The sequence below is a fragment of the Hyperoodon ampullatus genome (genome assembly GCF_949752795.1).
Source record: "Hyperoodon ampullatus genome assembly, chromosome: 1".
NCBI classification, from domain to species: Eukaryota; Metazoa; Chordata; class Mammalia; order Artiodactyla; family Ziphiidae; genus Hyperoodon; species Hyperoodon ampullatus.
Window position 1 is genome coordinate 121,587,679 of NC_136914.1, and position 24,961 is coordinate 121,612,639.

The following is a 24,961-nucleotide window of genomic DNA, read 5'->3' on the forward strand; positions in this document are numbered from 1 at the left end:
TTTTCTTCTAGAGGCTTGTTCCAGCTTTCACTTCACCCTTCTTTCTCCCATTTCCCTGATCTTCTCTCCCAACCCTGCCAAATCTGTCACATGCAAGGCTGTGCTTGCATGTGGCAACATAAACTGAATTCATGAAATCTTTTTTATTATATGTGCTATTATTTTGAAAATCAAATAAATCCCTGATAGTAAATAACAAATGATGAGGATGGGAACGTACCCCCTTTCAGAATATACTATAATGACACCTCATGGAAATGTGTTATCACTTTAGTTTATAATAACACGCTTCCAGTTTTAACTGATACACGCAAGCACCTTCTCTTACTAATATCAAGACGTTTCAACAACCACAGGTCGACATTTCTGAAAAACAAGTGCTGAAATGATAACCAGACTAAAACTGAACATATATTGACCAGGTACCAAATGAACTCATTTCCTACTACTGAACTTACCTGAGCTCAGTGGAATCAGCTATTTGATAGAAAGGAATACAGAACTTCCATTTACTTCTATAAATATGCATCAACCTTTGATTTTGTCTTTCTGCAAATTTCAGGATATGTCTGAATTATACAGTTCTCTCTCCTCACAGTGAACTCACAATAAGAAAAGGATGAAGAGGATCAGATCAAGTACCTTAAACATTTGTGCCAACTAATTTCCAAATGGTGATAATCACCAAGATCCTGTACTCCATGAAACATTTTAAATGAATATATAAAACCCAGTACTACCCTAAACTTCCCAGTATGGAGTCACACTATGAGATGTTCTGGTCCACCTGGCTAAGTGATACATTCTCTTCCATGAACTTACTATGACTGAAACTTAGAGCCACAAGTGAGATATACCCATAGTGGGAAATGAGTTATGCCCTGTCTGAATACACCCTACTCACTCAAGAATAAAGTTCATCTATTAAGTCTGTATCCTCAGTTACTTTATTCAAATCTATCAATGACTGTCACTACACAGAAAAATAAAGCCCATTAAGGATTTTTAGATTACCTTAACATTACTATTCAGAAGTTCTCATTTTTTAAAGCCAGTAATATTTCACCAAATATCAATTAAAATTCAGGCAATGCACATAAATCATGTAACGAACTTTTTTTTTTTTTTAATGTTACCACTACAATGAACCTAGACTCACCTGTAGTAATGGCTCTGTGGAACTGATGCATGTCTTCTCCTGAGAGCTCTTGGGCTACCTGCAATATCTTTTGTCTGACACCATCCAATTTAATTTCTGATTCAGTCAGTATTTCTTCCATATCAGGAGCACTGTAATCAAGATATTGGGAACTTTTAAAACATCAGTCAGATGTTTTGATAGTGAAAAACTGAAATAATCTACATATCAATTAACATAGGGCTAAATACATATCCTATGTATCTGGAAATTTCTAACTCAAAACTACAACTACGGTTTACTAAAAATAGGTTAAAAACATGGGAAAATGCTATAATATTAAGTGAAAAGAGAAGTATAAAAAGTTGTATTTATAATATGACCATAACTACAAGAAAAATTATGTTCATAAAAATATGACATCTGGAGACGTCTACTTTTAGTCAGGATGGAGTAACATGGACAGGATTTATCATCCCACCAAAACACTAAACAACTAAAGAGAAATACACATATACAAAAAAATTGGTTTTCAGACGTTGGGCAACAGGCAGCATGGGACAGTGATCCCTGAGAGAAGGATGAAGAAAAGGACATGTGCCTTATGACTGTCCCATCTGACCGCCTGCAGTGCAATGACAGTGCAGGGATGAGAAACTTAGGTGGACCCTGGGAGTCTCCCTGAGTAGAGGGGGAGGAAGTGGGAGTTCAGGTTAGTAAAGATGGCTAAAACTTGCAAGGCAGAGTAACAAAGGAGAAAACTACACACAGAGTTTTTAGAGATCTACACAGGGGACCCACTCAAGTCTTCAGCTGAGCTCTGATCAGTGCAGACTTTTGAGGAAACTACCCAAAACTGAAAAATGAACCACCCTAAGTGAGCACACAAAACAATATCCAGAGCTCACACAAGACCAGAAATAGTTGATTCATCACTGGCAGACTGACACTACAAAAAGTATTAAAGGAGGTTCTCTAGGCAAAAGGAAAATGATACCAAATGAAAATCTGGATCTGTACATAAAGGAATAAAGGACACCAGAAATGGGAAATATATATAAAAATATAATTTTTTAACTAAAAAAAATCATATTGTTTAAGCAAAAATAATAATGTATTATGGGGATTATAAAAAAATATATAGAAGTAGCATATATTTCAAAGTAGCACAAAGGCCAAGCTTGTAGAGGTGAAATGGAAAAGGAAGTATACTATTATAGGATTCATATACTATAGGCAAAGTGATATGCAAGCTGTCCTTACCTTGTACAGTATCACATTAACTGAAAAGTGTGCATATCAATATTGTGACCTCAATTTGCAAAGTAAATGTTACCACAGAACCATGCAAAGGACAGACAAGATTCTGAGATGCACAAGTTTCAATTAACACAGTATTGTGCAAAGTAAGGACAGCAGACTGTGACAAGTCATATATTATAAACCATAGAACAACCACTATAAAAATAAAACAAAAAGGTACAGCTAATAAGCCAAAAAATAAGATAAAATGGAATTATAAAAAATACTCAGTCTTCACAACATTGTAAAGCAATGATATCCCAATTAAAAAATATATATATTCAACCCAAAATAAGGCAAAAAAGTGGAAAATGGATCATAAATTTAATTCCTACCATATCAATAATCACATTAAATGTAAATGGTCTAAACACCTCCATAAAAGGCAGAGACTGGATAAAATGGATAAATGGATAAAAAAGCAAGAAAGACAAGAAATCCTCTTTAAATATAGACACAAATAGATTAAAAACAAAAGGACAAATAAAGATATACCCTGTTAACACTAATCAAAAGAAAACTAGAGTAGCTGTATTAACAAAGTAGAATTCAAAACAAAGAATATTTCCAGGGATACTATCATAAAAATAAAGGGTCAATTCATCAAGTGAACAGAACAATCCTAAACATTAATGCATCAAATAAAAGAGCTTAAATACATCAAGCAAAAACTAATAGAAGGGCAAAAAGAAATAGACAAATCCACAATTATCATCAAGAGATTTGAACCTCTCTCAATAACTGTAGAACAAGTATACAGAAAATCAGTAATAACACAGATGACTGAACATCATCAACCAATTTAATTGACATTTATAGGACACTACACCCCACAATAGCAGAATACATGTACTTTTCAAGTGTACAAGGTCCAGAGAGACCATATTCTGAGCCAAAACCAAGCTTCAGTAAATTTAAAAGAATTCAAATCATAAAAAGTATGCTTGGAAAATTCCTAAATATTTGGAAACAAAATAACATCTAAACAACCAATGGGTCAAAGATGAAATCAAAATGAAAATCAGAAAGCATTTTGAACTGAACGAAAATGAAAAAACAACATACCAGAATTCGTGGAATGCAGCTAAAGTGTACTTAGAGCCATAAAAGGGAAATTTATAGCACTAGATGCCTATATTAGAAAAGAAGAAATGATCTCAGTTTCTTCTTTGATCTCAGCTTCCGTCTTAAGAAACTCTTTAGAAAAGGAGCAAATGAATCCAAAATAAGCAAAAAGAAGGAAATAACAGAAATCAATGTGTCAGAAAACCAAAACATACAGAATATGTATGAAATCAACAGTAGTCCTTTAAGATCAATAAAATTGATAAACCTCTAGCCAGACAGATCAGGAAAAAGAGAGGATACAAATTACCAACTTCAGGAATGAGAGAGAGAACATTACAACAGATTCTACAGAAATTAAAGGATAATAAAAGAACATTATGAGATGAAATGGAAAAATCCCTTAAAAGACCAAACTACCAAAGCTCACTAGCAGAGATATCTACCTACATCTATTAAAGAAAATAAAGTACAGTTAAAATATGAAATCTGCTCATTAACAGTAGTTATCTTTATGTACTCTAGCTGATTTCTTTCATAAAGTATTTTTACTTTCTGTAGTTTATAATTTTTCTGAAGTTTACTATCTTCTCAGTTTACTAATCAAAATATATGTATAATATGGACACAATTATGATAAAAAAGTATAAAATATGAAATCTGCTCATTGATAGTGGCTATTCTAGTGTATTGTCACTGACTTCTTTCACTCAGTATCTTTACTTTTCTGTCATTTTGTATTTTTCTAAAGATTACTATTTTCTAAGTTTACCATAATGCATATTTATTATTTTTTGGTGGACAAATATTTACAAGATGACTGTACACAATAACATGGCTTTTTCTAAAATATTAAGTTCTCCTGTCACAGTTCTACTATTTCTTTAAACTGCTGAATATTGAGAGCAATTGTTTTAAAATTGCAATTTCTAGTGGAAAAAAGTGTTCATGACTAACCAGATCAGTGTTGCTTCTTTCCATAATACAAGCTCAAGCGTGTACAAGCTATGTGAAAACTGGTTCAAAAAACAAGCAAAAACTAATTTTAGAGTCAAGGATAAAAAAGAAAATGTTAACAGTGCCACATTCCAATAAACCTATATATGGCAAATTTGCTTCCACTTAGTGGAATAAAAATTAAAGCATTTCAGGGGCTTCCCTGGTGGCGCAGTGGTTGAGAGTCCGCCTGCCGATGCAGGGGACACGGGTTCGTGCCCGGATCCGGGAAGATCCCACATGCCGCGGAGTGGCTGGGCCCGTGAGCCATGGCCGCTGAGCCTGCGCGTCCGGAGCCTGTGCTCCACAACGGGAGAGTCCACAACAGTGAGAGGCCCGCGTATCGCAAAAAAAAAAAAAAAAATTAAAGCATTTCAGAATTACCTTAAAAGTTATAAGTGAATAGAATACTTCAATAATATTTTAATAATAAAAAGCTCATAAATTATATTTAGTCTTTCTTAAATACTTAAAAGACACATGGTGGGAAGCCAATCATTGCTATCCTTCTAAAGGCATTTGGAATTGATAATGTAACAAGAATCTCTCTTTGGGAGTTGCAGGGTGGGTGATTTCTACTCTCATGTAGAACAGAGAAGCAAAGAAAGCTAGTCAAATGAAATATGAAGCAAACCAAGATGAGATGGATATACCCAACTGCATTCATAAAATATTCCTGAATCTTCTTTCTAATTCACTCCCTTCCTCTTAATTTAGGCTAGTTTAAGCTGGCTTCTTTTACTTGCAACAAAGAAATCTATTAAATATACAGAGCCTACCTAGAAAAATATTAAAGTCCTAGAGGACGAATGTCACAGAGCTGAAGATAGAGGAACTTTCAAAGAATTAAGCAGTCAACACTATCACATGCTGCAAAAATGTAAGTCAGAAAAAAGCAGAAGAGTGTGTACTAGATTCAGCGATATGAAAGTAACAAGGGCAATTTCAATTTCAATTCTGTGAGGCAGAAAGCCAAACCGCAATGAACTGAAAAATGAATGGGAAGGTAAGTTAAGCAGAATATAACATTTATCTAATATTAAAATTTCTGCACACATCATCCAAGGAAAGCTTTAATGTAACAGGTGCTAGTAAACCATTAAAAATTTAATATTTTCACAAATAGTAGCTCTATCTTGGTGAACGACCTTAACAGAACATAAATCCCTAGCTGTTCTGAAAATAAGAATTGGTCCTTATTTTTATTAAAACGTTTATTCTTAAAATCTACCTGCTACTAACATCCTCTGATCCTAGTGTTCAAAAAAAGTCAGCTGGTTACTGTCCACTAACTTATGATATATATTAAATACAATATATATAAAGTATATAAAATACGTATAAAACTGTATCCAACTGTGACAAATTTTAAAGATATTTACTCACCTTGTAATCCTGTGGAGGAGAAAAATTGTCCTTTTACTTTCAACAGTTATATCCCGACTAAGTTTCACAAGTCTCTCGTATTTGTCATGTCTTGCATCAAGTTCCTGTTGAAATGCTAAGAACACATTATTATGAACATAAGCATGCTTATTCTACACTTGAAGCCTATTGAAACAATACTGGAGAAACCACCTTATTTACTTTTAAAGTACCTGGAAATCAAAGACTCTGCTACTAACCAAGATATTTTTTCTTTAACTAGAGGTATGCCTTAGCTGGATTTTACCACTCAGAGCCTCACAATGAGACATATATTTTGTAACAAATATCTGTTCTAATAAACATGAGATTGTTACCACAAAATTATCACATATAACTACCTACAAAACTACTTTCAACTACCTCGGTAGGTTATGTAAAGTTATTTTTAATTACCTTACCATATACAATAAAAATATCTACAAAAGGGGCTTCCCTGGTGGCGCAGTGGCTGAGAGTCCGCCTGCCGATGCAGGGGACACGGGTTCGTGCCCCGGTCCAGGAAGATCCCACATGCCGCAGAACGGCTGGGCCCGTGATCCATGGCCGCTGAGCCTGCGCGTCCGGAGCCTGTGCTCCGCAACGGGAGAGGCCACAACAGTGAGAGGCCCGCGTACCGCAAAAAAAAAAAAAAAAAAAAAAATCTACAAAAAATAAACTGGAATTTTAAAATTAAGTTTATAACCGCTTAATAACATCAACTTTCTGAATTCTCAAGCCCTAGTTGTTGAAATACCCATAAACCACTTACTTAATAACCACTTTATTTTAGAAGCACTGTCACTCCAAAGACCTAGCAAGTTGCCTGTCCTATAGGGAGCAATCCACAGAGGAATTCTGAATACAAAGGTTTATTCAGAACCTGACTTAACTATTAACCAAATTAGTAGTTGACAAAGACCTAAATACATCTGGTCTTTTATTATTGAGATAATAATTAGGCTAGGATATTGCCTAATATTTCAAGACAATCAAATGTATTCACTATTTATTTTGACTACATTAATGACCACTGTGAATTATATACTATAAATACAAAGTTAAGGCAATTTCTACCCTCAATGAGCTCAGTCCAGTATGAGACAGAGATGTAAACAAAGAATTAAATGCAATCATGCTATAATAAATATATAGAAAAGGTTCAGTAAAGCAGGAACTACATTTTTCTTGTTCACTATCAACACATGCCAGAACATAGATGCTCAATAAATATCTCCTGACTGAATGGATGGATGTTCAATGAATGCAATGTTTGTCACCAAGTTTGCTTGGGAGGAAAATCCGAAAGGCTTCAAAGGGAAGAAGCTACTTGAGCTGGGTCTTGAAGAAAACTACAGTACACCAGGTGGACAACGGGGGCACCAAGTTGGAAGCAATTCCAAGCTTAAAGAACTATGTGCACAAAGGCAGGTAGAGGGCTTCCCTGGTGGCGCAGTGGTTGAGAGTCCGCCTGCCGATGCAGGGGACACGGGTTCGTGCCCCGGTCTGTGAAGATCCCACATGCCGCGGAGCGGCTGGGCCCGTGAGCCATGGCCACTGAGCCTGCGCGTCCGGAGCCTGTGCTCCGCAACGGGAGAGGCCACAACAGTGAGAGACCCGCGTACCACAAAAAAAAAAAAAAAAAAAAGGCAGGTAGAAACATAAAACAGCAAAATATGCTTGGAAACAAGCAGCTCAGTATGGGGTGTGTGAGAACATACTGGTGGGGAATATTGGCTTGGCCAAAACGTTCGTTCGGTTAATGAATATGTTGCTCATTGAAGTTCTTGGTGAAGATGAAAAATGCCTTTTATAGTTACTTACAGCCGAACGAACTTTCTGGCCAACCCAATACTTGCCCCAGTATATCGACAGTTTTTCCACTGAGTATATAGCTCTATCAACGTGCTCTCTACTCAATTACAACTAGTTGTCTTACACCCCTGAAGATCACTGTATGTGCTGTGGCAGTTCTAAAATACGTCCACAAATCACCTGATACTCCTCCCTTCAAAAAGAGGAACCTAATTCCCTTCCTCTTAAATATGAGGCAGAGTTTTAAAACTACCTCATTTGTAACAAACAGAACTGTAGCAAAAGTGACAGTGTATGATGTCCAAGATTAGGACATATGAGAATTGTGGTCTCTTTCTCTTCCTCGGTCTGGGGGAAGCCAGATGCCACAACACGAGGACACTCAAGCAGTACTATGGAGGGGTCCACCTGGAGAGGAACCCAGAGCTGGCTGTTGGCAGAAGGCCTACCTTGCCGATAGCTGTGGATCCTTCAACCCAATTCAAACCTTCAGATGGCTGCAAGTTAGAACCAACAGCTAACTAAGCCCCCTCTCGGATTCCTGAACTACAGAAACTGTAAAGAACAGGGTTCTGGAGTAATTCCCTGGTGGTCCAGTGGTTAGGACTCCGTGCTTCCATGGCAGGGGGGCATGGGTTCAATCCCTGGTCAGGGAAATAAGATCCCGCATGCCATGCGGCATGGCTAAAAAAAAAATAGGATGCTGGGCAGAAGGGTTAGGTGAATTTTGTTTTATGTTGTGTTTTGCAATGAGGAACAGCTTGCCCAAGTTAATATACTGAGAAAAGGGGAGCTGTGAATACGTGTACATGTACGATTTACATGTACATGGATTCCCACTCTCTGCAAAGTGCGACAGTCAAAACAAAAATACAGGCCCTGTCTTCAAAAGTCTAGCTGGGAAAACAAAACCAATACACGTTAAAAATTGAAAAATTAGGGCTTCCCTGGTGGCGCATTGGTTGAGAGTCCGCCTGCCGATGCAGGAGACACGGGTTCGTGCCTCGGTCCGGGAAGATCCCACATGCCGTGGAGCGGCTGGTCCCGTGAGCCATGGCCGCTGAGCCTGCGCGTCCGGAGCCTGTGCTCCGCAACGGGAGAGGCCACAACAGTAAGAGGCCCGCGTACCGCAAAAAAAAAAAAAAAAAAAAAAAATTGAAAAATTAAATATACGTATATATACAGCTGATATATATACACACACACACACATAGCTGATACATATACACATATATACACTTTAAACATACACCTAATGAAAATACACATATATACCTGATACACACACACACACACACACACACACCTGGGGGGGTCGTGAGTATATATATTTATCAGGTCCACAGTAATTTTTAGTTACGTGGCACGTCTGATGTTAATTAACTGATGTTTACCGGTGAAACTGTAATGGGAAAAAGAGTCAAGACGCCTGTAATCTCAACTCTGAGGGTAGACCCAGCACTATGGCAAAACCCCCGGGAAAATTCTCAGAGGCTGTTTTCACGTGCATAACATGGCTAATCGATCCTTCTTACAAACTCTTTAGTTCTCTTCCCTTCGCCGGCTTACATGACAAGAGAACTTACATTTGAAGGCCAACATCACAGGTGAAGAGGAATTAACATCCTTCCCTTCTCTTCTCTGGTTATGTGGGAAATTGTCATGCTTCCTTTTCCTGAACCCTCCTGATCCTTACGTAGAGAAGGAGAAAAAGGTTGGACAAGGCTTTTCCATCGCCAAGGAGCTGACAAAACATGACACAGGCAAACCCCTTCCTTCCTTTAAAACCAGGCATCCCCAAGGCCCTCGCCACAGAGGCGTCCTCAGCAGACAACAGAAAAGCAACCCTGCCTTCTCCCCCCGAAACCTTACGCTCACCCAGGTCTCCCCCAACGAGTACCTTGATCTGGCACAAGGTGGGGCAATTACCAAATTAAGATAAAAACGGCTCGAGGATTAAAAACAGAGAGGCGCAAACAGGGCCAATGTGGCCGGGAAATCACCAGGGCCGCCGCCCCTCCCGGAGCCTGCGCGGGGAGAGGGCACCTTTAAGGGGTGGGAAGTGGTAAACGCGACCAAAAGGCTGGATGAGATAAATAAATAACGCCCAAAGCCGTTGAGGACGCCACCTTCTTTGCTGCTCATTTCGTCACGGCCTACGGCGAGAAGAAACGACAATCAGCGCCTTGGGGCGTGCACGATGCGTACAGCGGCGGCTGAAGAGCCCGAAGCGGTACCCTGCGCAGCCGGCCGACGTCGACGCCCCGGCCGGAAGCGCACGCCCGCAGCCACTCAAGCTTCTCCCTTTTCCCTCGTACACTTCCGGCCGCGTCCCAGCCCCGCCTCTGCTGGCTCCGCCCCGCGCGTGGCCCGGGGGACCTCGCGCCCTCGAGCCGTTGTCACGCCTGCCCTCTGCTGTGCCTGAAGACAGAAGCGACTTTACACGCTTCTCTGCATGAGCCGTCCATTAAAAGAGACGATGCATCCCCCTGAGGGTGAGAGCAGTGTGAAGGCGTGAAAGCGACGAAAGATGTTCGTGATTTTTTTTTTTTTTCCTCAAGGCACCTTTGGAGCACCCTCGCGTTCCCTCGGCGTGGCCCCCGCCTCCCGCGCGGTGCATAGTGGGGGTTGTAGTTTGCCGCTAGAGCCGGCCCTGCGGCGCCCGGGGCCGGCAGGTGAGGAGGGGACCAGCCCAGCGTGTCCTGTGGGATGGTCTTCTTGGGCTCGAGGCGCAACCTTACAGAGTTAGGAGTCTTTAATTTTCCATTCCTGGCGGTGACGCCAGAAGCTTAGGTGATGGAAATGTGCAAATCAGTCAGTGGAAGGCGTTGCTGGTACTTTCTCCGCTGTGTCCCATCCCCGCCTCCCCGCCCCGCCCTGTCCCACTTTCCCTCCCTCCTCCTCCGTCCTCCGCTGGGCTCCTCTCCCGTCTCCCCGTAGCCAGACTGCCTGCCTTCATGGTGGTCTCCGCCGCTGAGTGGTTGTGTGACCTTGAGAAAATAATTCACCCCTAGCTCAATTTCTTCATCTGTAAAATAGAGGTAAAGTAGGACCCGCCTCGTAGGATTATTGGACCACCAAATGAGTTACCACTAAGGCGCACAGAAGAGCCTTTGGTATAGTAAAGGCTCAGTTAAATACTAGCTATGATACCCTTCTCCCACCGTCGCTTTCCAAAAAGAACATGCTCAAGATGGACAGCTAAGTGGCGCGCCAGCATCCTCTAGATAAAAACTCAGGCGGAGGCTTCGTTAGTCGGGTGGCCTAGGGCTGGTTGGGAAAACACAAATACTATATCTTATTACGTTTTCCCTAAATAGCCTCCATATTGTAGGCACTTGTACACGCAATCTTTCCTCCTTGTACATTTAGGAACAAAGGCACAGTAAATGAAACAACTTGGCTAGAATATGGCAGTGGTTTCAAGCCCCTGACAGGCCTTTGTCATAGGAAGGTAGTTTGCTCTAGGTAATCTTTAGGGTCTCTTCCAACTCTGGAGCAAGAAGCTTGCAAAACACCACCCATTATATCTATGCAGCTCTTTGAATACATGTATTGATTAGCCAGATTCCTTGTGGATAAATCAGGCTCCTGAGGACCTGGGCTGAATTCTTGTTTTGCTGATGTTGGGCTTAAAATTCTGAGTTTGTGGGAGGTCTGACCCTGCTCACCCCTTATCCACCAGTGGTCTTCTACTCTTTGATTAGAGGTGACTTGACCATGGGGAGGAAAGAAAAAAAAACAGACAACTTTCATATAACTGTAATCATTGTAATGTGACTCCTTCTACATTCAAGGAAACCAGTAAGTTATGAACATTCTTAGAGTTAATGCTTACTTTAACTGTAGTCCGGGGAAAGGGTATTTTCCCTCACTCTACTGGTATAGCAGCTCTCAAGACCTCAACTTTCCAAAACCTGGATCCGTCATTATTTTCCTTCAGTAACCACCACTCCTGTTCAGCTGTTCAACTACGGCTGTGTTTCCTGAACTGCTTTTTACTGCTTTCCCATAAGTCTAAGGTCTAGAACACTAAGTTTCATAACCTGTAATGACTCCGCAAAGTATCAATACTTAATGGAGGTGAGGCCCACGAATACTTTCCCAGCACTTATTTGCATATGCAGTTACCCAGGTGTCCCAACAGTAGCTACTGCTTTGTCAGGAAATGCCTTTCAACCTGTGTGGGAACCTGCAGAATGCATCTCCACCCTGTCTCCTTGTTGTATTGCTTCAAATGTATACATGTAAGTTTTGGTATTTGGTGGAACATATTTTCTTTTGTTTTTAAGGGAAAGCTACCACCCTAAGGTGGGGAGAGGAAGGTAAAGGTTTTCAGTGAGATTCCACTTCTGGGATGGTGTTTTTTCCTCCTCATGTTACATTCTGATTGCCCACATTTGACTCTGAGTAAAGCTCTATGCCTTCCAACAGCACCTGTTTTTATTCAGTCTATAAATCCTTACATTTGTCACCTTTACAGAAAAAAATCACATACCGCAATTGGTTTTGGTTATTTTAAAAAGCATATAATCAAGTAAGAGAAGAAATATAGGCCCTCAAGAGATTTTATGCTTCAGCATTTACTTTATTATGTACTTATTACGTAAACTGGGGGCAGGGTGTCAGGGAGCTGGGCGGGCCCAAGGAATCATTAGAAATTGCCAGAACCCTGAGTGCCCATTTCTAAAATGATAACCATAATATTTAAAAGATACCTGTAGGGTTGGAAGTGGTATTGTGAAGTGTCACATACCACTTCACAGATGTATTTTTTAAGCAATGCTAGGACGTAGTAGGAGAAAATTGATGTTCCAGATCTTTACTGGAGAAGGAAGCTGGTATTTGAGGAAGTAAAAAGGGATGGGCCAAACCACAATGAGATACCACTTCACATCCCACTAGGATGGCCATAATCAAAAATAACAGAAAATAACAAGTGTTAGTGGGGATATGGAGAAATTGGAACGCACATATGTTGCTGGTAGGAATGTAAAATGGTGCAGCAGTCACTGTAGAGGATGGTTTGGCAGTCCCAAAAAGTTAAACATGGAATTGCCATATGACCCAATAATTCTACTTCTAGATGTATACCTTGTACACAGATGTTCATAGCAGCACCATTCACAATAACCAGAAGGTGGAAACCACCCAAATGCCATCAGCAGATGACTGGATAAACAAAACATGGTATATCCATGCAATGAAATATTATTTGGCAACAAAAAGAAAAGAAATACTATCCATGCTACAATATGGATACATTATACTAAGTGAGAGATGTCACTCACAAAAGACCACATATATGATTCCATTTATTTGTAATGTTTAGACTAGACAAATCCATAGAGACAGAAAGTTTCATTACTTAGGGCTGAGAGCAATGGGGCACAGGGGATAGAAGGGTGATAGCTCAAGGGTATTGCATTTCTTTTTGAGGTGATGAAGATGTTCTAAAATTGACTGATGATGGTTGCACATATCTGTGAACGTGGTAAAAACTGTTGAATTGGATGAACTGTAAATAGGTGAATTATATCTCAATAAAGCTGTTAAAAAATTTTAAAGTGGGAAACAATCTTTTCAAATCCAGTAAATATATACATGTAGGTATATAGACATACTTCAATGTTATTAGGGAAAAGCATTAAGCAAAATACCTTAATTTTTAATAATCTGTAAAAAATATAAAGTATTTTTCCTTTACAGATTATATAATCTTCAACAAATATTTTTGTGAACAGTTTATGCCTGGCAATTTGATCTGTGCCATTAAGGACACAACTATTTTCTTATTTATTCAACAAATATTTATTGAGTACCTACCATGTTATAGGTGCTGTTCTAAGCATTGGTGATCCCTAATCTTATGAAGTTTATTTCCTAGTGAGAGGAGACATATGAAGAACAAAATAAATAAGTATTTGGCATTAGAAATTAATCATTGCTATAAAGAAAAATAAAGTGAAGGAAAGAAAAAGAGATGAAGGGTGAGGTTTCCTGTGGTGAGGGTAAGAGTTGCAATTGAGAGAGGATGGTCAGAAAAGGCCTTGCTGGGAAGCAGACATGTGGCCACAGACCTGAAGGAGGAACAAGTGGGCCATGCAAATATCTGGGGTATTTGCCCTGCCCTGTGTGCCAGTAATTTTCCCCGTTCTCTCCTACATATATTTTTTATTTGTTTGTTTTCTTCTGCATCATTCTCGTCACTATACAAACTTGGTGTCATATAGCGTCTGGCACATCATGGCTGTTCAATATTTGTTGAATGATTGAGAAAATGATATGCAAATACATTATCCCCATCTGTAGATCACCTTTTATTTTTGTTATAGTACCTGGTTGAAAGGAAGTTTTAAATATTTTTTTTAAAGATTCTTAAGCTCATGTAGCTTCTTTTTCATCTTTTTTTTTTTTTTTTTAATTTAGACTGCTCTCGGTTTTAGTTGCGGCACGCAAGCTCTGAGTTGCAGCACGAGGACTCCTAGTTGTGGCGTGCGGACTTCTTAGTTGCAGCATGCATGCGGGATCTAGTTCCCTGACCAGGGATCGAACCGAGGCCCCCTGCATTGGGAGCGCAGAGTCTTACCTGCTGGAGCACCAGGGGAGTCCCCTAAATTTTTAGTATAGTCAAATTTATCAAGTTTTTCCTTCAGATTTGTGTATTTGATGCCTTGTTTAATAAAGCCTTTCCTACATTAGGTTATAAAAATATCACCATATACTTTCTTGTAAAAGTATAAAACTTGCATTTTCCATTTAGGTTTTTAATCTACCTGAATCAATGTGTGTATTAATAAATGATTATCTCACAACCATGTATTGACTCTTTTATCATTTCTCCACTGATTTAGAACACCACAGTGGTCATATATCAAGATTCCATATATGCCTGGGTCTGTCTCTCGGTTTCTTGTTCTGTTCCACTGGTCTATTTGTTTATATACCGATAGCACATTCTCTTCATCACTATAGCTTTGTATTATGGCTGGATCTCAGGAAGGCCAAGTTCCCCTAGCCTCCTCTCCCTACAATATTCTTCACAGTTTTTGCAAGTGGCCTTTACTCTTTCATATCAGTTTTAACAGTTTTTAAAATTGAGGTGTAATTCATATACTATAAAATTCACCCTTTTAAAGTGTGAAATTCAGTGATTTTTAGTATATTCACAAGGTTGTACATCATCTATTTAATTCCAAAACATTTTCTCTACCCCAAAAAGAAACCCAACCCCATTTGCAGTCACATCCCATCCTCCCTCCTCAGCCCCTGTCAACCATTAATCTATTTTCTGTCTCTGCGGATTTGCCTATTCTGGATGTTTCATACAAATGGAATCATACAATATGTGGCCTTTTATGTCTAGCTTCTTTCACACAGCATAATGTTTACAAATTCATCTACCTCATAGCATATATCAGTACTCCATTCCTTTTCATGGCCGAATAACATTCCCTTGTAAAGATATATGTTTTGTTTATCCATTCATCAGTTAGTAGACATTTGGGTGTTTTACATTTTTTGGCTATTCTCAGTAATACTTCTATGAACATCTGCCTACAAGTCTGTGTGTGAACATAAACTTTCAGTTCTTTTCAGTATATACCTAAGAGCAGAACTGCTAGGTCCTTTGGTTCCTACCTATTTTGGAATTGGCTTTCCAAGGTCTATGAAAAACCTTGTCAATCTATTAATTAAAATGCACTGAAGGGCTTCCCTGGTGGTGCAGTGGTTGAGAGTCCGCCTGCCGATGCAGGGGACACAGGTTCGTGCCCCAGTCCGAGAGGATCCCACATGCCGCGGAGCGGCTGGGCCCGTGAGCCATGGCCACTGAGCCTGCGCGTCCGGAGCCTGTGCTCCGCAACAGGAGAGGCCACAGCAGTGAGAGGCCTGCGTACCACAAAAAAAAAAAAAAAAAAAAAAAAAAATGCACTGAATATATAGAGTAATTGAGGGAGAATTTATGACAATGAGTTTTCTATTAGCTCTGTAAACTGTGGGAATCTTCCTGATTTATTCCTTTTTTTAAGTCCTTCATAAATAGAGTTTCTCTTAACTTTCATTAGATTTATTCCTAGTTTCGTTATAGTTTTTATTAGCTTTATGCTGTGAACTTAACAGTTTTTGTAAGTACTATGAGTGGGATCTCTATTTTTCATGTATTAAATTGGTTATCTAACAAGTAGATAGATATTATTTTGAGCCAGCAAAGCCTGAATACTAAGTCTTTGTAGTTATCTTGTGCAGTATCAAGGGTAGTATTATGCACAAAGATACACTTTTAAGATGTTTAAGATGTTTATAGATACATTACAACAGAGGGAAAAAATGAGTGTCTAACAATAAATGAATGACTGAAGTGGGTATTTGGAAATGGCATTAAGATATTGTAACACAGAGAAGTGTATGATTAGTTAAGTGGAAAAAAGTTGAATTTAGTTTGATCACAACTAGGTATTAAAAAATACACAGAAAAACGTTAATGTATGTTGCTCATGTGTATGTATTGAGTTGGAGACAATAAAGTTAATGGGAATATATTTTGGAGCAAGTCTTCTAGAAAGCACGTTGGCAATTTGTACTAAGACTTTTAAAAATGATGTGGAGAAAAGAAGCCCTTATACACTGTTGGTGGACATGTAAATTGGTGCAGCCAATATGGAAAACAGTATGGAGGGTCCTCAAAAAACTGAAAATTTAATGACCATATGACATATACCCAGCAATCTTATTCCTGGCTATATGTCCAAAGAAAATGAAAACACTAATTCAAAAAGATATATGCACCCCACTGTTCATAGCAGCATTATCTGCAATAGCCAAGATATGGAAGCAACCCAAATGTCCATCAACATAGAATACAGATGAATGGATAAAGAATATGTGATATAATGGAATATTACTCAGCCATAAAAAGAATGAATTTTGCCATTTGCAACAACATGGATGGACTTGGAGGGCATGATGCTCAGTGAAATAAGTCAGACAGAGAAAGACAAATACTGTATGTTGTCACATAGGTGGAATCTAAAAAAGAAATGAATATAACAAAACAGAAACAGACTCACAGATATAAAGAACAAAATATTTAACTGAATCACTTTGCTGTACACTTGAAGCTAACACAACATTGTAAATTAACTATACCTCAATTAAAAAAAAAAAAAACTAGTGGTTACCAGTGGGGAGAGAGTCGGAGGGAGGGGCAAGATAGGGGAAGGGGATTAAGAGGTATAAACTACTATGTATAAAATAAGCTACGAGGACATATTGTACAGCACAGGGAAATATAGCCATTATTTTGTTTTTTGTTTGTTTTAAGTTTGATTAGGGCCCTTTTTTTCTAACATTTTAAAAAACTTATTTATTTTTGGCTGTGATGGGTCTTCATTGCTGCATGTGGGCTTGTAAGCGGGGGCTACTCTTCGTTGCAGTGCACGGGCTTCTCACTGCGGTGGCTTCTCTTGTTGCGGAGCATGGGCTCTAGGCACGTGGGCTTCAGTAGTTGTGGTGCACGGGCTTAGTTGCTCCATGGCATGTGGGATCTTCCTAGACCAGGGCTCGAACCCATGCCCCCTGCATTGGCAGGTGGATTCTTAACCACTGCACCACCAGGGAAGCCTGCCAGTATTTTGTAACAACTTTAAATGGAGTATAATCCATAAAAATATTGAATCACTATGTTGTACACCTGAAACTAATATTGTAAATCAACTATACCTCAATTAAAAAAAAAAGACAAAAATGTTTATACCAGTTGACCTAGCAATTCTACTTTTTGAAATTTATCCTAGGCAGCTATTCAGAAATGTAGACAAAGACTTAGATGTGAATTCAACATACTGGAGATTAGCAAAATTTGGAAACAATTTTCTGTATAAGAATAGGCAAGGTTAAGTTGTATAAATTATGATGCATCCATCTGAAGGGTAATTATGTAACCATTATAAACACAGTTGACAAAAATACTTTAGTGTTTTTCTCACACAGTTACAATATACTACTTTTGTCAGGGCCTGAAATTTTACCTTACTTACAAGCTAATGTTAGCCTTTTACTATTTCATGGATGCTGGCAGCGAAGGTAAGCCTCGTGGGTCAGAGATAAAGAACTGAATTACAACAAGCAACGTATCGTGTCACATTGGTTTCCCTTGCTCCCCAAGTTACATAGGAGAAACACAGAGGAGCCCAGATGGATTCTGTGCACATAGCAGATTTTTATCACAGCTGAGGAACACTGAACTGGAGACTCCACTGCTTTTATAGCAAGCAGTAAGCAAGCTTGGATTTTTCTTAGAGATGTTATGTCACCTCTCAAGTTTACTCACTGAAACACAACCCTGGAAAATAGACAACTTATGTAACATATGTTTGTATGTTTATAAAGACTAGTTAAGAAGCACCAGGATCTGTGCAAATATATGTGTTTGTGTGCATGCATGTATACATACATATACATACATGCAAGCTGCTCCTGGCATCACTGTTTATATTTAAAAATTGGAAGAGAAGGGGAGAGGAGCAATATAGGGGCAGGAGATTAAGCGGTACAAACTACATGTATTATGTATAAAATAAGCTACAAGGATATATTGTACAACACAGTGAATATAGCCAATATTTTATAATAACTATAAATGGAGTATAACCTTTAAAAATTGTGAATCACTGTGTTGTACATCTGTAACTTATATAATTATTATATCAATACATCAACTATACTTCAATAAAAAAATTTTTTAATTGGAAATTATTTTATTGTCCACCAGTATGTTAGTTAACTAAATTTGGATGCACTCATACAATGGAATAGTATATCGACTTTTAAAAAAGAATGAGATAGACTTACGTATTTACATTAACAGATATTCGAGATATATCATCGGGAGAAAAAGGCAAGTTGCAAAACAATACTTAGAGTGAGATCTTATTTCATAATTTAAAAAATGTAATTTGGGTTATATATAGGAAAAAATATGAGAAAGAATACACCAGATGTTAACAGCGGTTATACCTGGAGTCAGAAATATGGAGAATTTTCACTTTCTAAAGTATAAATTCCGGGCTTCCCTGGTGGCGCAGTGGTTGGGAGTCCACCTGCCGATGCAGGGGACACGGGTTTGTGCCCCGGTCTGGGAAGATCCCACATGCTGCGGAGCGGCTGGGCCCGTGAGCCATGGCCGCTGAGCCTGCGTGTCTGGAGCCTGTGCTCCGCAGCGGGAGGGGCCACAACGGTGAGAGGCCCACGTACCGCAAAAAAAAAAAAAAAACAAATAAAGTATAAATTCCTCTAATGCTTGGATGTTCGTTTCATTAACCAAGTATGACTTTATAATAGAAAAGAGAGGGGCTTCCCTGGTGGCACAGGGGTTAGGAATCTGCCTGCCAGTTCAGGGGACACGGGTTTGATCCCTGGTCCGGGAAGATCCCACATGCTGCCGAGCAATTAAGCCTGTGTGCCACAACTACTGAGCCTGCACTCTAGAGCCCACGAGCCACAACTACTGAGCCCATGAGCCACAAGTACTGAAGCCCATGCGCCTAGAACCTGTGCTTTGCAACAAGAGAAGCCACCACAATGAGAAGCCCGCACACCACCACCAAGAGTAGCCCCCGCTCGCTGCAACTAGAGAAAGCCTGTGCACAGCATTGAAGACCCAACGCAGCCAAAAATAAATAAATTTTAAAAATTAAAAAAGAAAAAAAAAGACTGAAGCTAATATATCTCAGTGTTAAATGTGGGGTTTTTTTCTGAATGATATGATTACAAGAAGTTTCATTCTCATCTTCCAAACTGTTTATGGCAAATATACATATATTTATAATAAGGGAGAATATGTTATTTTTTAAAGTATGAATAGTATTTGTCTTCAAATGTTGGTGTATGGAGGTTTTTTCCCTTCTCTCTGTATATTTCAAATTTACTATAACAAGTACATTGCTTAGTGTAAAATGGATGCAATGAACTTGTATTCCTTTGTTCCGCCCAGTGTCCCTTGCAGGCATTACCCCTTCACACTCTAGTGATAAACTGCCCTCCAACACTTGCAGTGTGGCTGTTATTTGGAGGATCTACCACATTCCAAGCATAGGTTTTGCTGGTCAAGCAGTGATAGTAACAAAAGAACAGCACTCACGTGCTCTTTGGCATCGCTAAGGCTGAGACTCTCACCTGTCCCTTGGAGGCTCTTCAAACCACTGAACGAATGGTTTTCAACAAAAAGATGATTTTCCTCCCAGGAAGTATTTGACAATGTGTTGAGACCTTCTTGGTTGTCACGGTTGGGGTGGGAGTACAGTGGCTGCTGGCATCTAGTGGGTGGAAGCCAGGGATACTGTTAAACATTTTACAATGCACAGAACAGCTCTCACAGCAAAGAATTATCCAGTCCAAGATGTCAATGGTACAGAGGTTGAGAAACCCAGCACTAAACAAACAGGTGCAGGGGGATGGGGGAGGGGCACAGTTCTACTAACTGACCTTGACTATCAAAAGGAAATAGGGCTGCTGTTTCACAATAGATGCTGGGAAAGTACAGCTGGAACACAGGAGATCCCCAGAGGTCCTTTGTTGTATATTGTGTGCAAGGGTCAAAATTATCAGCAGACTAAATTTACAGGCAGGACCACTAAGGATTTAAGGATTTAAGCCCCACAGAAATAAAGGTGTAGGTTGCCCCATTTGGCAGAGAACTTTAGCCAACTACAGTGTTAGTCAAAGAAAGGCAAAACATGGAATCAGTGGCAGGGGAGGAAAATGGCAAGGCCAGCCAAAGTAAGAACTGTGGGCTCCACCTCTATCTCCTGGCTTGCTGTATCTTATAGAAAAATTTTTCTTTCCTTTCCTTTACCCATGCTATCGCATCTACGGTGTAATGGTGGTTGTTACATTTATTGTTTTTCCACAAGTATGGAGAAGGTGTTGACCATGAACTACGGTAGAAATGACCTAAGAAGATCCTGGACTCAGGGAACAGTGGCCCACAGTGTCACATGAGATATTTTTTTTATTCCTGGTCCTATCAAGTGGCACAAAAATTAAATTCAAAATAAGAATTTCCTGAGAAATTGCATCTCTCTAGGTGCATAAGAATAGAAATCACAAACTTTGGATAGAACAGAAGACAGGGAATTCCCTGGCAGTCCAGTGGTTAGGACTCCACGCTTTCACTGCAGAAAAGAAAACAAAACAAAAAAGAACAGAAGACAAAAAAATAGTATCTGCAGGTAGATAGGCAAAGAGAGTTAAGAATCTCATTGATAACTTTCACAGAAAAAGAGTTAATGTTAATAAAGCCCAAATCAGGTAGGAGTATTTTACACTTTCAGAAAACCGTTAGTGAAGAATAGACCTTACTTAATAAATGTGTTTTGCAATGTTTGGGGGAAGGGGAAGGAGCTAACAGCTGCATTTTCAGGGTAATCTCTAAGCATGAAATCACGCAGATTTCAAGGGTTGTGCCTGAGTAAAAAGTATCTTCCTCTTACACAAACTTCTCCTTCAACTTTGGAGACCAGTCCAGAATCCCTTAACAACTTCCTTTTCTGATAAACTAGTTGGAATGAATTGTACAGTTGCAAAGAAAAACTCTGATCGATACAGACATTGTTCTGATGAATAGTTGTAGGTCACAGATCCTCAAGGAAATAGCTACTGGGCTTAGCTGGATCTGAAGGCACTGAGGATTCAGTGAGTATTTCCCAGGTAGACTAAGGCATGCAGAGGCAAAAGAGTTACTTAAATGATTACCTACGAAGTGTCTGTTAAAGGAAGGCTTTGGGCAACAAGCCCCTTCTTTAAATGCTGAAGAACATAAAAGAAAGATGATGACAGGCTTAAGATCAAATTCTTGGCTAAGAGTAGAGAACCAGGAGCTGTCTTCGTGCTGTGAGAACTTTTAGGTTATTAGCCTCAGAACCCAGGTTGCATAAAATCAGAATCAAAATTTGATCCTGTGATAAGCAACAGGGTCCTACTGTATAGCACAGTATATAGATAGGTAGATGTTAGATAGATATAGATACATACACATACATGTGTGTATATATATATATAGATAACTGAATCACTTTGCTGTACACTAGAAACATAAAAAAATACATTAAAAAAATAAAACTTGATCCTGTGGATTGCAAAGTTCAGTTGCATTTACAGCATCAGCAAACCTCATGCAATATTAGGGCATTAACTGAGACAGAATGGAAGGCCCCATAACTGAAACGGGAAAATATGGGAGTCCTGGGATGACTTAGGCTACTCCGCCCTCCACTGAGCATTCCTTCCAAGCAGAAGTGGAGTCTCCCACCCCACACATCTGATGGAGATGTTCCTGCTTTGCTTGGAGATCTTATAACGAACTTGCCTCAGACAGTCACCTGGTAAGTGGTGGCCAAGTTGCCTCATTCTTCCTTTCTATCACTTCTCATTTGCCTCTGTGTCTACAAATAGGGTCAGATCCCAGCAGGCAACCAGAAGCCAGTTACAAAGTCAAGCCCTAATGGAGAAGCCTCACACGACAAAAGACTTTGCTTCATTTATACGGCAAAAACCTGAAGAATGTCAATGACAATGCATTCAGTGAGTCTTAGACTAGGGAAAGAGGAATACTTTCAGACTGAAATGAATTTATTGACAGGTGCTCAAGCAGATGGGAGTGATTCTAATAGTTTGCTTACTCAGTTGTCTAAAACCTGAACTCAGTGGTGGCCAGTGCTAAATGAAATAAAGTTGCAAGAAATTCCTTTTTATAAAACAGAGGAGGGGAGATAGGAATGCTAGAATGGATTTACCAAATGTATCTACTCACTCATCCTTCACTTATGTCCAGTAAGAGGACTCTGAATACATTCTCTTCATTACAGCTTCAGAAGTACAACGGTGAGGGATACATCAGACTTTTCAAAGTGCTCTAGTAACTGTTTCCTGTAATCTGGGGATGCGGGTAGGTAATTTTGCCATTGAAATGGGCTTTTTAATTTCAACAGGGTTAATGGAATCCTAGGCAGTGTCCAGAAGAAACACTTAAAAATCAAAGTGGGCATGATTACTAAAATAGACAGCACGGTAGGAACAATAATCAGACTGGTTGTAGATCACATAGACCCTAGGACCAAACTGCCCACTAATTTCCTAGCAAATAGGGGCTTCACCTAAGTATCCATGATCGAATAGCACTGCCCCTCACCTAATTCCCATCCTGAGTAAGTTTATTGACTTAGAGTTTCTTGAAGGAAAGGGGAGGTAAGATACTCTTGAAGAAGACTCCAGCAATAACATCACCAGCACATTCTGTAAATTATCCCCCTAGTCTTCCCTTAAGGGGCTTGTGTTCACTTACCAGGATAATTATGGCAAAGACTATCTGGGATCCAGAAGACTATGGTCTACTGGTAAGTGTGGGGCTTTATTGGGACGAGGTGATTAAAGAGGTTTTATCTGAATCAGCCTCATGGTGGGTTCAAGGGGACTCCTAGCCCATTCCATAGTTGCTTCTTGAAAAAACAAATGGATAGTTGGGACACAAGTACTCAACACTGGCAGAATTTTCACATTGACCTTGTGATCTGTGAAATATATACTATAACTGCAGGAAGGGCCAAATGGAAGTCTTTGAAGCTTTTCCTGCCAAAAGACAAAGCCAGAGCAATACCACATTTCTCGGGAAATCAGAGACTTGATTATGCTTAGCACAATCCTGTTTAACTTCCCTCTTTTGCTAGTGCAAAACGAGTCTTGGATAGTCAGAGTGGATTATCAATAACTATAATCAGGTGGTGACTCAAACTGCCACTGCTATTTCAAATATGGTCTCTTTTCTAACGCAAATCAAAGCCTCCCCCAGCATCTGAAATCGTAGCCATTGATCTGACTGTTTACTTTCGCTTCACAGGGACACCAGAATATACTCACTTTCTTACCTCAAGGTTGTGTCTGTGCAAGAATCCAGTCTGCAGAGATCTTGCTCCTCTCACTGTCTCACATAGGACATGGCTCTGGTCTACCCACTGAGATAATCATCATGCCAACAGGACCTAAATAACGTTTTTAAATGTTTTCAGATGTTCAGAGCTCCATCATTGAGTTAGTGGGAACCTTCTATAAAGCACAGGGAGCTCAGCTTGGTGCTCTGTGATGGGTGGGTTGGGGGAGTGGGAGGGAGATCCAAGAGGGAGGGGATATATGTATACAAATAGCTGATTCACTTCATTGTACAGCAGAAACTAACATGACATTGTAAAGCATTCATACTCCAATTTCAAAAAAAAAAGAGTAAGTCAAGAAATTGTCTAAATATCCAACCACAAGGGCATGAACCAAATAATGTTTCACTTATAGCATGAAAAGAAACTTACGAAGAGCTTGAAATGCCTCAGCAAGTTTTTTATATTAAGTGAGTAAATGATACAATGTAACTATGCACAGAAAAAGTTATTAACAATATAATCAATGGTAAGGCTCCAGCAATAAAGGCACTCATATTGCTGATGTAAATGTAAATTCCACAACCTTTTTGAAAAATAATTTGTCAATATACATCAAGAGCCTTAAATAATGTTCATATTATTTGTGCCAAGGATTTCACTTCAAGGAATATCTCCTAAAACTATTCAGAAATGCAACTAAAGCTTTAGAAACAAAAATGTTCAATGCAGAATTATTTTTATTAACCAAACTTGGGAACAACTTAAAACCCTCAAATGTAGGAACCATTACAATAATTAAATTATGACACTTGTATAAAATGGAATATTATATAAAGATTACATTTAACTCACATTTTGATACTATATTAAAAGTATGTGATATGCTAACTAATAAAGCAAGATATAAATTTACATAAACTATGAGGTCAATCTATTAAATATGTGTATTTCTATAGAAAGGCTGACTCAGAGACCTAAGTCAGCATAGGTCAAGGATTTTTCAGTGAAGCACTGTTGGTAATAGCAAAAAATCTGAAATGACTTAAATGTCTATCAATAGGATTAGTTCAATAAATTATGTCATATCCATTCAATAGAATAATATAGGGCTGTTGAAAAGAATCAGGTCAGAGTAAACATACTAACATGGAAATTCTTGCCAAGATACCGAGTTAAGTGACATTTAATGAAATATTTAATAAGATTTAGTGAAAGAACAAAAGAATTCAATTTTCATTAAATTAATAACATATACGCACATGTAGAAATGAGGGGGATAAATCTCAAACATTTAACAGTGATTATCTCAGGGAGT

The 24,961-nt window shown here is 39.1% G+C and overlaps 1 protein-coding gene across 1 annotated transcript in view; it reads right to left on the reverse strand.

The window, feature by feature from the left end:
- The window catches only part of TSNAX (translin associated factor X), a gene marked incomplete at both ends in the record, with an annotated part of 33,281 nt that extends 22,941 nt beyond the window's left edge, over positions 1 to 10,340 (reverse strand). The window contains 5 exons of the mRNA XM_079711229.1: positions 1,160 to 1,290; positions 5,888 to 6,002; positions 9,307 to 9,411; positions 9,881 to 10,141; positions 10,286 to 10,340. Coding sequence (XP_079567355.1) covers positions 1,160 to 1,290; positions 5,888 to 6,002; positions 9,307 to 9,411; positions 9,881 to 10,141; positions 10,286 to 10,340 — 667 coding nt within the window. The remainder of the gene's footprint in view (positions 1 to 1,159; positions 1,291 to 5,887; positions 6,003 to 9,306; positions 9,412 to 9,880; positions 10,142 to 10,285) is intronic.
- Positions 10,341 to 24,961: the final 14,621 nt, after the last annotated feature.